The sequence below is a fragment of the Arvicanthis niloticus genome, chromosome 3 (genome assembly GCF_011762505.2).
Source record: "Arvicanthis niloticus isolate mArvNil1 chromosome 3, mArvNil1.pat.X, whole genome shotgun sequence".
NCBI classification, from domain to species: Eukaryota; Metazoa; Chordata; class Mammalia; order Rodentia; family Muridae; genus Arvicanthis; species Arvicanthis niloticus.
The window spans coordinates 112,235,563-112,248,993 of record NC_047660.1 but is presented as its reverse complement, the minus strand read 5'-3'; the positions used below and the strand labels follow the sequence as shown (position 1 = coordinate 112,248,993).

The window sequence follows — 13,431 nt, the reverse complement described above, 5'->3', positions numbered from 1 at the left end:
TCTTCGTGTAGTGCCCATAGTGTCCAGAAGAGTACATCTCGGGACTTAAGTTATAAATGGTTGTGACATGCCATGTTGGTGCTGGGAACTGACCCCAGGTGCTCTGCAAGAGAATTCAGTGTGTTTAACCTATGAGCCATCTCTCAAGCCCTGATTTCTTGTACTAAGTTACTCTCAGGCAACACATCTTCTTCATTTTTAGACTTAATGTCCTTCTAATTCTGTGCCTCAGAATGTCCTTCTTTTCAGTATTTAGGTATTATGCCAAGAAGACGGGTATTGCATGTTGTATCATGCTTAGTATACCAATAGAAAGTTCTGAATTGAGATTTCTGCACACATCTGTGCATCCACTTTAGGTTTGTTTTTTTTTTAAAATCAGATTATTCTTACAGAAGGGAGCATGTTTCCTCCTCCTTCGTACAGCCAACTCTCCAATACACTTTACTATATCTAGAAACCAAAGGTAAATTGGTCTAACTTGTTAAATTTTGGAAATCTTTTGCTATAACGTTCTTTCAGGTCTCAGTCCCTGCTAGCTTGATGTGTCTGCTTTAGACAGGCGTCTGTTTCAGAAGCTTCAGGTTCCTCATTGTCAAGACAGACAGAAGGGCAGGTTTGTTTGGGGACTTTGAGAAAGCCTTTTCTTAAACTGCAGATGGCAACCTGTGTCCTAATAAGTTTTTAGGATGCGGGCAGGGAAATACCTGGCTGCTCGGAGGCACCCGCACTGGTATTCACATGCAGCATGGCCTCCACAGTTGGTATTAACCGTGTGATATTTTCCAAGTAATTCATTTGCAACGCCTGTTCCAGGAGCCTAGGACAAAACAGAAGAATAAATTCAACTAGGCACAACAATTTTGGAAACAGGATTTCTTCAAGGAAGAAGAAAACTTACCAGTCCATATTGAGATTAATTTTACTGGGATCTCCAGTGAGCAAATCCCTCAGCTTTGCAGATACTATATTGTCGTGGTACAGTAAGCCAGTGGCGAGATCAGTGCCCAGCTCTGCGGCTTCAATCAGTTGTATGTGAAAGGCGTGGTCTTCACACAGCCTCTTGAAGCTCATGTTAGAGAACTGGCAAGACTTCTCGATCGAACTGAAAGTCTCTGACTCGCAGAGAAGTTCTGTCAAGTTTCGAAGTTGAGACAGCTTCCCAGAAAGGGGAAAGAAGAGAAAATAGATTAGTCATGTTATTTGGCATATTTAGCAGTTGAAAATGAGTAACCAAATTTGATCCTGTAAAAAAAATGTTTTTGCCTATGCATTAGTTAGTTGGCATTGGGCTTAGCTTTAAAACAAAGCAGTGGTTTTTTGTTGTTTGTCTGTATTTCTCTTTCCTAAGACTCTTATGAAACCTTGGGACCCATTACTCTTATTTTTCGCTATAGTATAGGTCTGCAGGTTTTTTAAAATGTAGTTTTAAAAGTTAAGAGGGATAGTGAGATCACTCAGTAGTTTAGAGAGCTTGCTACACAATGTCGAAGGCTGCAGTTTCTATCCAGGTACCCATGTAACCAGCCAGGTGTCCTGCAGACTCCAGCTCCAAGGGATCAGACCCCCTTTTGGCTTTTGCACACATAGGATGCATTTTCTCAATTACTAATCAATGGAGGAGGGCCAAGCCCATGGTGGGTGGTGCTATCCCTAGGCTGATGGTCCTGGGTTCTATAAGAAGACAGGCTGAGCAAGCTAGGGGAAGCAAGCCAGTAAGCAGCATCCTCCATGGCCTCTGCATCAGCTCCTGCCTCTGGGTTCCAGCCCTGCTTCAGTTCCTGTCCTGACTCCCTCCAGTGATGGACTGGTGATATGGAAGTGTGAGCCAAATACACCCTTTCCTCCTCTACTTGCTTTTCGGCCATGGTGTTTCATTGTAGCAATAGAAACCCTGACTAAGACAAGTAGTTTTTAAAATACAGTTTAAACTGCAAACACTTCAACAAATTTTATATTTTATACCCTGTGTAAGAACAGAGGGGAGGCAGATTTGGCTTGGATCTTTTTAAAAAGCCTTTCCTTTCTCACATCCATCACGATGGCTGTGATGTGTAGCAAACAGAACCAGAAAATAACAAGTGCCGATGAGGGTGCACAGGCAGTATAACCTTTGTGTACGGTTGGTAGGAGTGTGCAACGGTATAGCTGGTATGGAAAATAGTATTCCACTTTCTCAGGACTCAAAAATAAAGTCAGCGAATAAGCTCGAATTCCACTTCTGGGTCTATGCTTCAGGGAGTTGAAGATAGTGCTTGGAGAGAATATTTGTATACCAACGTGCACGAAAGCCTTATTGGTAATAGCCCCCAAAATAGAAACAACTCAAGGAATGAATGGACAACCAGAATATATAGAAAAATGAAGCAATGTCTAAGGATGTTTGTATATAAATATATGTGTGTGTGTGTGTACACATAAACATATATATATGTATAAACATATATGTATATATATATAAACATATATACATAAACATATATATGTATACACACACACATATATATACATACATATGTGTCCTTAAATAGAAAGGGATATGCTGTGGCAGCATGGTGAATCTTGAGGAAACTATGCTAAATTTAACCAGCTACTTACAAATACTATACAATTTCAATATATGAACGACTTAGAGGAGTGAAGTTTGTAACTCACGAGGTCAACGAGGTACTATGAATTCCCAGAGGCTGAGAGGAATGCGGAGTTTGGTAATAGAAAATGTTTACATTTACATGGTAAAAGGGATTCTGAAATAATGATTACCCAACAATAGGATTGTATGTAACCTGTCTGAACCCTACAGCTAAAAATGGTTATGATCTAAGTATTATGTATCTTAGGACAATTAAATTTGAGTCAACGTTTTCTTATGTCTTTAAGCTGTAGCATGCATTAGCAACTTCGTGAGAATAGACCCGACTTTCAGCTGTCTGCCTTGTTATTCATATTGTCTTCTGCCTTTTGGTCTGTCTAGAAAAACTAAACATTTTTGCCCTATGGAAATTGTCAAAATGACGTAAACTCCCAAACCCACAAGAAGAAAGGACCCCAGAACTCTAATGATCTAAGCTTTCTCGTATATTCCTGAACTTCATTCAGCATGCCCCATGTATCCATCCTCTGGATATGCTCCCAATTAATACATCCTGAGGGAGAAAAGAATTTGCCTCTGGGAACTCCAGTTCAGCTGTATGTGCAAGCAATCACTGTAGCTTCGTTTCCAATCAGAAGTTGCATTTTGACAGAAATGAACTACTCTCCACCAGGAGCATAGGTTTGTCAACATTTTTCTCCATACATCACTGGGGAAGGGAGGATGATGTGTCCTTAGTAAGAGGTTTATAGTAAGTACAGGAAGGCCACAGAAGCCAGTCATTGACCATCCTAAAGAAGAAATATCATTGGCTCATTTTGCACAGTATTGAATACTACAATTAATTTCTGGCTTTGAACATTCTGAAACAACTTCATAATATATAAAAATTCTACTTACTGGTCTTACTGCTATAAAAAATTTTCCATTCTGGAATAGACTCAATCATTGTGCATACTGTAGTTACATGTTTACTTATTCTAGACTTTGGTCCAAATACTAAATCTGTTTAAACCTCTAACAGATGGGACCAGATTTCTATACACAGTTTCTATTGCCTGTCCTTGGTGCTTTCTCAAAATTTAAATTTTATTTCTTTTGTTAATTAAAATTATTTTATGTGTATTAGTATTTTACCTGTATGTATGTATGTATGTATGTATGCACATACATCATATGTGTGCCTGGTGCCCTCAAAGGCCAGAAGAGAGGGTTTCATATACTCAGTAACTGTAGTAACAGAGATGAGCTGCCATGTGTGTGCTGGGAATTTAACCTGTGATAAGAGAGAGTGCTCTTTTGGGAGGAGGTTGAAGGTTTTGTAGGTGAGTTGGTATCCCCATCCCTCCACTGGTGGGCCCTTTAGGCTCCATATCCTCACTGTTGTGCTAAGGTCACCTACATTGACTCCTGGGAGCCTCCCCTATCCCAGGTCTCTGGGACTTCCTAGAGATTCTCCCTACCCCCTACCCCTAACAGCTACATATTACCATTCATTCTCCTGGTCCTCTGGTCCTCTGTCTTGTCTCTCTTCATACTGATCCTGTCCCCCTAAAATTGATCCTGTCTAAAAGAAATGCAGGGACCAAAATGGGGCTGAAGGTATGGCCAACCAATAACCAGCCCAACTTGAGACCCATCCCATAGGCAAGCACACATCCCTAACACTGTTAATGGCACTCTGTTATGCTTGCAGACAGGAGCCTAGCATAGCTGTCCTCTGAAAGGCTCTACCCAGCAGCTGACTGAAACAGGTGTAGAGACCCATAGCCAAACATTGGACAGAGGTCGGTGACCCTTATGGAAGAGTAAAGGGAAGGATTGAAGGCCCTAAAGGGGATGGCAACCCCACAGGAAGACCAACAATGCCAACTAACCTGGACCCTTAGGATATCCTAGAACTGAGTGACCAAGCAAAGAGCACACATGGGCTGGACTGAGGTCTCCCAACACATACGTAACAGAGGGCTGCCTTGCCTGGCCTCAGTGGGAGAGGACTTGATGCACCAGAGTGGAGGGCACCCTCTCAGAGGTGAGGGGGGAAGGGATAGGGAAGGAAATCTAAGAGGGGTGACTGGGGACAGCATTTGGAATGTAAATACATAAATTAATTAACATTTTTAAAAATGTTTAAAAAAAAGACCCAATGCTCTTAACCACTGAACCATCTCTCTGACCTCTCTTTGAGGCTCTCTTAAATAAAAAGGATAGTAAGTAATGTTGGGTCAATACACTCTTAATTGAGTTTTGAGAGGTAGCAAGCATCGGTGACTTTTACTGAGTAGAAACTGGAATCTCTTTTGTAGTTTCAAGGTCAGCATCCAGGTATGGAAAACCAGTAAAAGTACAGAGTAGTCATCAAAGATGAGATAAAGAAATCTGATATCTATAGAAAGAGAAATCTGATATCCTGCTGCATTTGCTGCAGTTGGATTAGTCTCTGAAACAAGAAGGTAAATCAGGGTTAGTAATACTGACGGTGCCCAGAAGTGTAAGGTCACCAAGGAGAAACCTCAAGATTTTCACAAGTGTCATAACTCAGTACTTCATTCTAAGAGCAATACAGGCACTGAGCTTCCTCTTTTAGAAGCTTCGGGAAGCATAAACCCAGTGACTACAATTCTCTTTTAAAGTATTTGTTAGTGTTGCTATGGAGATAACTCAGTGGATAAGTTTGCTTGCTCTGCAAGCATGAAGATCTGAGATTGAATCCCAAATACTCACTGCCTACCCATACCTACAGCCCCAGAGGAGGCCCGAGAGGGAGATCCCATGATCTCACTGGCTTGCTTCCAGCTCAGTGAGAGACCCTGATTCAAAGCATCGCGTGGAAAGCAGTAAAGGAAGATGTCACATGTCCTGCTTCAGCTTCTGGGTGTGTGCACATGAGTGCATGAGGACACAGACATCTGTGTCTGCAACTCACATATACATTCACAGCATTTGTTGGTATAACAAGATGTAGTGGTGCACATTTCTAATCCCAGCACTCAGGAGGCAGAGGCAGGAGGATTGTGTGTTTAAGTCCAATAAGAACTACAAAGTAAGATCAGATCATCCAGGGCTATGGAGTGAGATGTTGAATTAAACAAAGCATATGCTAACTTTAGACTACAGATTTTCCAAAGCCCTACCTAGAGGCTTTGTCTCCATCATCATAGGCAGAGGTTCAGGCCTATAACTGGACAAGGATCCATTACTAACTCTATTTCTAGCTATGACAGGCTTCCCCATTGCCCAGTAGCTCCCAAATAAAAGAGAAATTTAATTCACGTAATCGTGAAGATTCTATAATATTATAATATTTATAATATTAATAATAATTCTATAATATTCAGACAGAAACTGATATGTCCTCAATATGTCTGTGTGTGTATGTGTGTGTGGGGGGGTGGATATGTGTGTTTTAAAACATTTTAAGGCATTACAATAAATATAGTATATTGTCTACATTCCTGCCTAACATAATAAATTTATTTTATGTAGTCAAGAAATCTCCCTTTCTATCTAAGGAACCAGAGGGGAGTGGGGGGGAATGCCTGGAGGGAGATAAAAACAGACAACAAGGAGAGAAAAGAACATAGACACTCTCAAACCAAAAGTGTAAGCAGAAGTCTGGGAAATAGAAGGAAATGTTGTACGTGGGCAGACATTTGGTGTTTTGGAGGGGTCTAGCTTGCTGCAAAGAATTCCATGAATAAAATTCAGAGGCCTATGGACTTCAAATGACTGCCACACTGAGGATGTCAGGAAGCAATGGCCACTCTACTTAGGCGCCGGCTTCACTCTTTCATGGCCATGTGCCACAGCTCAGAGAACACAGCGCTATTGTTGGCATGCCACTTTAATAGCCTCGTTTATATGCGCATGAGCCATACCTTTCATTTTGAGATATGTGCTTTTAGAGATGAAGAAGGCCTGAATTCATCAGGGTTTCTACTCTAGTGAAGTGATACCCCACACACAGAGCAAACAATGATGCTAGCTAGAGACCGTCTTCCAAAGGCCGGAAGTCTCAGTTCCAGGAGCTCCGGCTTCCTCTTTCTTCACCTCGGGTTGACCTCCTAAACCACAGTTGAAGCTCTTTCTCTCTTTTGTTCTCTGACTGCTCTGACTCCATGCAGGCTGTGTTCTTTCTTCGTTTAGATTATTTCAGACGTGTCCATTTAATATTCTCCCAATCTAATCTCTTTCTAAAATACAAAATTGACCTTCTTCGTATTTGAATCCAACCTCAAACCCCTCAATTAATAGAAGATGTCCGTAGGACCTGGGCGTGGTCTTTCTCTAAAGCCGCTTTCCTGACTTTCCCATAGGTACCTTCTCCTTCCTGTGACTCCAGGTAACCATCATTGAAGCTCATACCTCTCTGGCTTCCTACAAACTCGAGTTTCTGTGTCTGGAATGCATGGATGTGACCTAATTATCGATACACAGCCTTCAAGACTCAGAGTAAGTATTACATTCTTGGCCAAGTTTCTTCCTTTCACCTCTGTGCCTCATAATCTGAGTTGGATAGCCCATCTTTACACAGAACCCTGTCGGCCTGCACATCACATCCTTTATCTTACTCCGTTACAATCATGACTCTCCCTTCCTGAGTTCTCCCCTGGCTGGATTATAAGAATTTGGGGGATGGAGATTATTGTCTTATAAATAAAAGAGGAAATTGTTCTCGTAGGAGCCATTTCAAAGAAAAGATTTTCTAAAGTGAATTGTGGACTGCAGAGGTCTTTCTTGTCTGCAGAGGAGGGAGCAAAAATGACTTTGTAAGAATCACAAGGTTACCTGCGGAGCACATCTGAAAGGGACTTTTATCCTGACCTATCAGCAAGCAGTTTTGTTAGGATGATATCATAGTTCAGTATACATGTCAAATAAATGAAGGGGGCATAGCTGTCTGGAAAATGAGGGAAAAGTGATAAACCAGTGTCGCAGAATTGACATTTACACGGATTCTTGAAAGATGACTAAGAGCTTTCTGGGTGAATGTACTCCTCTCTCATTTGCATAAATTAATATAACTCTAAATTAAGCACATTAGAAAATTTGATGCATGTGGAAAAGTGGGGCTAAAAGGTAGGTCGTCTAATGAGCACATTTATCTGTAATATACATGGACATAATGTTTTTGCGTGCCTGCTTAATTACGGCTTGTTTACCACACAGCAAATCACTTGCTTGCCCTAAATAAACCACTTCTAATTTAACTTTATCCCAGGCTACATAAATCCAATTAAACTGCAGGTCTTACTAGGAAAACCGTTTTCAAGACTTAATAGAGTTGCTTTAAAAATGAATTTCCTGATCATCTGTACACTGTGTGAACAATAGACAAGTGAGCTTGAGCTGATTCAAGTTTAAGAGATTTACATGTTTGGTTCCTCCCTTTCCTTCTCCAGGGTCACGAATTTTAATATGACTTCTTAGTGTCTGGCGTGATGACAAGAAAAACAGATCTGCTGATATTTGAGTCCTTTGTGCACCATGAAGTCAGGATATAAGCTTTTGAAATCTTCTTTTACAGATATTAAAGCGAAAGACAAGACAAATTAAGAATAATAATACAACGAACTCTCAAATGATGAGCTTAATAGGTAGCTACATTGTGAGATGTTTATGGATGCTTATGAACATTGTCCGTGGGCCCTTATAGATCATCTCATGCCAAGACTGACACCGAAGACGTTATGTAAAACCAAGCACCTTTGTCACCATTTGGCCAGAGCAGAGCTGCAGGGGAAAGGAGGTCACCTGTAATCATCAGACATTTTTAACTGAATCTTCCTAGAGTATCACCAAAAGTGTTGCTATTTCGTTATTTATATTTCCCTTCTTGGCTTACCTTGGATTTCAGGATCTCAAGAAATGGAGGGAAGCTGTCCTCATAGGAGCCATTTTGAAGGACAGATTTTCTAAAGTGAATTGTGGACTGCAAAAGTTTTAGATTGTCTGCAGAGGAGGAAGAATGACTTTGTGAGAATCACAAGGTTACCTGGGGAACACATGGGAAAGAGACTTTTATCTGGACTTATCAGCAAAGATTTTTTAGAATAATGTCGTAAGCTCAGTATAAAATGAATGAAAATTAGCCTTTCCTTGAACCATGTGGACTATAGAGTTTATTATTTTTTAAAATATTCACAGATAGGCTGCTTAGAGATAAAAAAATGTTTCTAGGAAAGGTACTGCACAGTTTTGGCTCTTTGTGAATTAAATAATGTTTTTACTTCTGACTCTGGGATACACTAGGTTGGAATATGTTGGGGGAAATAGACTGTATAGTCACTGTGTCCAATATACTTTCAGCCATGATTTAATAAGGGGAAAACAAACTTTAGGATTAAATATATGTTACACTGTTTGATTGAAACTGTGTGGTATAGAAAAAAAGAATGTGTATGAGAATGGTCAAAAATGTTTGGTTGCAGTCTTTATGATCGCTTACATAGGTTGAAAATTGAAAATTGAATGTGTGAAGGCAGGAAGCTGTCTGGCACTTGGTTGCCTTTGTTCGTGCAATATGCAAGATCTCTGGAATTCTTGATTATTTGTCTTAATTTCTCAACAGCCTAAGAGCACTAAGACACAGAGAGGGTCATGAAGGGTTGCATGAGCTCCCAGTGACTCTGGATTCTTAAGAAGTTTGTCCAGGTAACCTTTATCACACTATCCAGTAGGAAACCATCCTACTAAAATTTGTTCAGCTGACCATGGGGTGCAAGTAGCAGTAATAGGCCAGCATAATGAAGTTAGAAATTCTACTTTAATATTAAATCACTTCGCTAAAACAGAAGTATAACTATGAACAAGAATAGTTTCTTCTAAACAAATCTCCTTTGATAAGTTACTGTCCTAACCAATTAGAACAGAAGTTGAAATCATGAGAGGAGTTGAGAGCATCACCTGGTGATCCCTTAGCCAAGTCGTCAGTCATGTTCCTCACACACGCCAAATAAGGAGAATATGGACTATTTGATGATATGTTCAAGATGGCATCTTCAAAATTTTCCAGGATCAGGAGCCTGTAAATTAGATGAGAATATATGATTCAGCCTTGTAAAAAATGGAAGCAAAGTCATTTAAACTGTGATTTGTTGTCCTGAGTACCAAAACCCCTGTGAAATTAGGTGCCCCCACTTCACCAAGCCCTGCTGTACAGAGGCAGTACACCTCTGAATGTGTGCTCATGCATGCACGCGTGTGCATCTGTGTGCGTGTGCGTGTGTGGTTTATTCCCTGACACCTCAACCATGAGAGGCTACTTCTCCATTCTGTAGCTTCTTTCATCACTGGCTGTTGTTACATTTTAAGTGACAAAGAGAGAATAAGTGTTAAACCCTATTTGAAAGACATATGCCTTGAATTATGCTGAACAATAGGCAAAATGACTAATAACAGGTTCTGTCAGATACTAACTTGTATTTTATCAAAATGCTAGTGTTGAGACCTCTCCTAGCACTGCTAGTAATATAGGAAAAAAAGCATTAATATTAAAGAAGCCTCTAGATATTTAAATGTGGGCTAATGACTCTGGATCCTGAAGGAACATTAAAAAGAAATAAGCCAACACTAGGAAAAGTCTCCAACTTGGCAGCAAGAGCACATTTTATTGGTCATAAGACTAACTTTTAATTATGATTCAAATCTTATACATTTTTTCTTTTTATTTTTTTTTTCTGGTGATGGGGATTGAATCCAGTGCCTTGTGCATGCCAGGCAAGGGCTCTACCATTGAGCTACCTGCCTAGACTTTTAAATTTTTACAGTTCTTTATTGTGGGGGAATAAGAAGTGCAAATTCAACAGAACATGTGTGGACAGATACAGGAAGAAAAACTGCTGCAGTTGGCTCTCTCTTTCCATCACAGGGCACCCAGGGATAGGACTAGAGTCACCAGATTGTACAGCAAAGGTCTTTACCCACTGAGCCATTCTGATGGATCACAGATGTTTATTTTAAAGCACCGATTCTAAAAGCTCTTGTTAGGTATTTCCTTGATTAGAGACTGTGGAAAATTCCATGTTTGCTTGCCTTAGATCTCCAAGCTTCCAACACTTCGCTCTATCATTTATCAAAGCCCCTATGTAAGTAATCAATGTCATTTATCAATTGATGAATAAAGGAAAGGGAGTATAGGTTTAAACAAACTTGTATGGCCCAAATAAAAGGAACCATCTTTCAGCTGCATTTCCAAGCTAAATCGCCTTATAACTAATAATAACCTGGCAGGATAAGATGGCTAACAATGCCAACTTCATTGTCTAGGTTAACTGTAGAACACTGAGTCATGCCTGTATGCAGATAAGTTCAAGGTACTGTCTCTCAATCAGCCATCCAAGGTCATAAAGATCAGGCAAGAAAGGAAGAAAGGAAAAAAGGAAGGAAAGAAAGAAGGAAGGAAGGAAGGAAGGAAGGAAGGAGGGGGAAAGGGAGGAAGGAGAGAGAGGGATAGATAGATTATAGATAGATAGATAGATAGATAGATAGATGATAGATGGATAGATAGAAGATAGATAGATAGATAGATAGATAGATAGATAGATAGATAGATAGATAGATAAGGCTGGAGGAAGAAAAGAAATGACCCTGACCCATTGTTTTGGAATATGTGACAATATCAATGAAAATGGGAAGATGTGTTAAAAAATGCTAAGGATAAACTAAAAGTCAAGCTTTAGGGACACAAAATGCCAAACAAGAGACCAACAGAATTATGGAAATAGCTGTAAATAGAGCGTATCTATTATTTGGGGTTATCCATTTATTTCATTCCTTTGTACAGATTTCACAATAAACACGTCTCTAGTGAACACTTTGAAGAAATGACCCATTTAAATTTATACTCCATCCTTTCTGACCGTAAAAGACTACCTAGCACCTACAGTTTTGTGAGCTTTGAGTAGATACATTTATCTGTAATAGAGACATGGGAAGCTACAAAGATATTAGCCATTGAACCTGTCTGCCATTGAGGTATCTCTGGATGGCTTCGTGTGCACTGGTTCCAGTAGGAAGGTCCTCGTGGACCTAACCTTCCTGCACCTTCCTTCCCTCTGTTTCCCACTGCAGGATACACAACACCACAGAGCCAGCTCTGCCAGGAACCAGTGATCAGTAGCAAAATGTTGGCCTAACCTCCCACAATAGGTGAACTTGAAGTGACCCAGGAGAAGCATAGAATCCCCCCTACTTTTGTAGAAAGCACTGATGCCAACTTTTAAAATGATTTAATATATTCAAAAATTTAGACGACATATACATGCCACTGCTTTGGCATAAGCACCGTGAGTCCTTTAAATGACTAATTTAAAACCCTTTATACGAAATCCTTTCTTCACAAGAGTGCTTACAATAAAAGGTAGGTTATGGATGGATATAAATGCACATATATGTGCACGTGCACAAGAGTGCACATGCACATAAATTTTAAATAGATATTAGAACATGAATAATAGTGGAAAGCTATAAGACAAGAGTGATATTGAGTAGCTGTCGTTAGAAAGAACTAAGCCCAAAGCCTTTTTGTCTTGTGCCGTTATTGCCATGGTGTGATTACTTTAAAATGAAAATGGAAAGAAAGTCTAAAGAAACTTCTTAATTTCATCAATCACAACAAGACTCACCTTATGGGTATTGAATTCCCTCTAATAAGCTGACAGCAACTGCTGAGGGATTTACAAGACAGAAGTGCTGAGTACTGTCAAGGCTATGCATGCCTGTAGGCTCTGACAGGAATCCCTAGTATCAGCAACAAGCATCCACTGTGTCAGTTTAAAGAGTTTTTTAAGTTATTATTATATGTGATGGTTATCTAGGGTGTATATCAAAAGTCCCAGATATCTTTGCGAGAAGCCCCTGGGTCAGCCAGCATGGAGGATGGAAGTGGGGCCAGGAGAAACCAGAAATAGGTTTTACCCAGAATTTGCCTGTAGAGACCTTTCCATTAAACTCAATCTTAGAAAAAAAGAATAGTTAAAATAAGTATTTTTGGTTGTTAATTTAGTTTATTTTAAATGATGTGTAAAAATAAAGAGCAGGCTCATTTATGAGATGCAATGCAATACTTCAGTATGTACACACTGTATAATATTTAAATGATTTTTTTAAAAATTTATTTATTTATTTACTTACTTACTTACTTATTTAATGTATATGAGTACACTATCACTTTCTCTTAGACATGCCGAAAGAGGGCATTGGATCCCAATGCCGGATGGTTGGGAGCCACCATGTGGTTGCTGGGAACTGAACTTAGGACCTCTGGAAAAGCAGTCAGTGCTCTTAACCACTGAGCCATCTCTCCAGCGGCTTAAATGATTTTAAGTATATTCCTCAATCATATATGATTTCTTCATGACAAAATCATTCAAAAATCCTTTTCTCTGGCCTTTAAAAATATTTTATTTTATTTTATTTTATTTTATTTTATTTATGCTGGGTATGATAGCACATATGTTTAATCCTCTGAACCTATAAGCAGGCCAATTTCTATGAGTTCAAGGCCCTTCTTGTCTAAATGGCAAGGTATAGGCCAACCAAAGCTCCATGAGACCCGTCTCATTTTGTAAATTTTTTAGGTGTATGGATGTTTTGCTTGCACGTATGCCTATGCACTATGTATGTGCAGTTCTTGTGGAAGCCAGAACTCTGGGATTGGCAGTAAGTAATGAAGGATGTGAATTTCCATGTGAATGCTGGGAATGGAACCTAGGTCCTCTGAAAGACCAGCCAGTGTTCTTCCCTGCTGAGCCATCCCTCCATCCCCTCCTTACCTTTTCCAAATGTATAGCACATTACTGCTCTCTCTAGTCAGTTTACTAAGCAACCACACTGGG

The 13,431-nt window shown here is 39.8% G+C and overlaps 1 protein-coding gene across 1 annotated transcript in view; it reads right to left on the bottom strand.

Annotated features, from left to right (window-relative positions):
* Positions 1-13,431, bottom strand: part of Abca12 (ATP binding cassette subfamily A member 12) — a 165,416-nt gene that overhangs the window by 69,751 nt on the left and 82,234 nt on the right. The window contains exons 10-13 of the mRNA XM_034498585.2: positions 9,500-9,618; positions 8,439-8,545; positions 902-1,158; positions 708-820 (exon numbers count right to left, since the gene is read on the bottom strand). Of these exons, the coding sequence (XP_034354476.1) occupies positions 708-820; positions 902-1,158; positions 8,439-8,545; positions 9,500-9,618 (596 nt within the window). The remainder of the gene's footprint in view (positions 1-707; positions 821-901; positions 1,159-8,438; positions 8,546-9,499; positions 9,619-13,431) is intronic.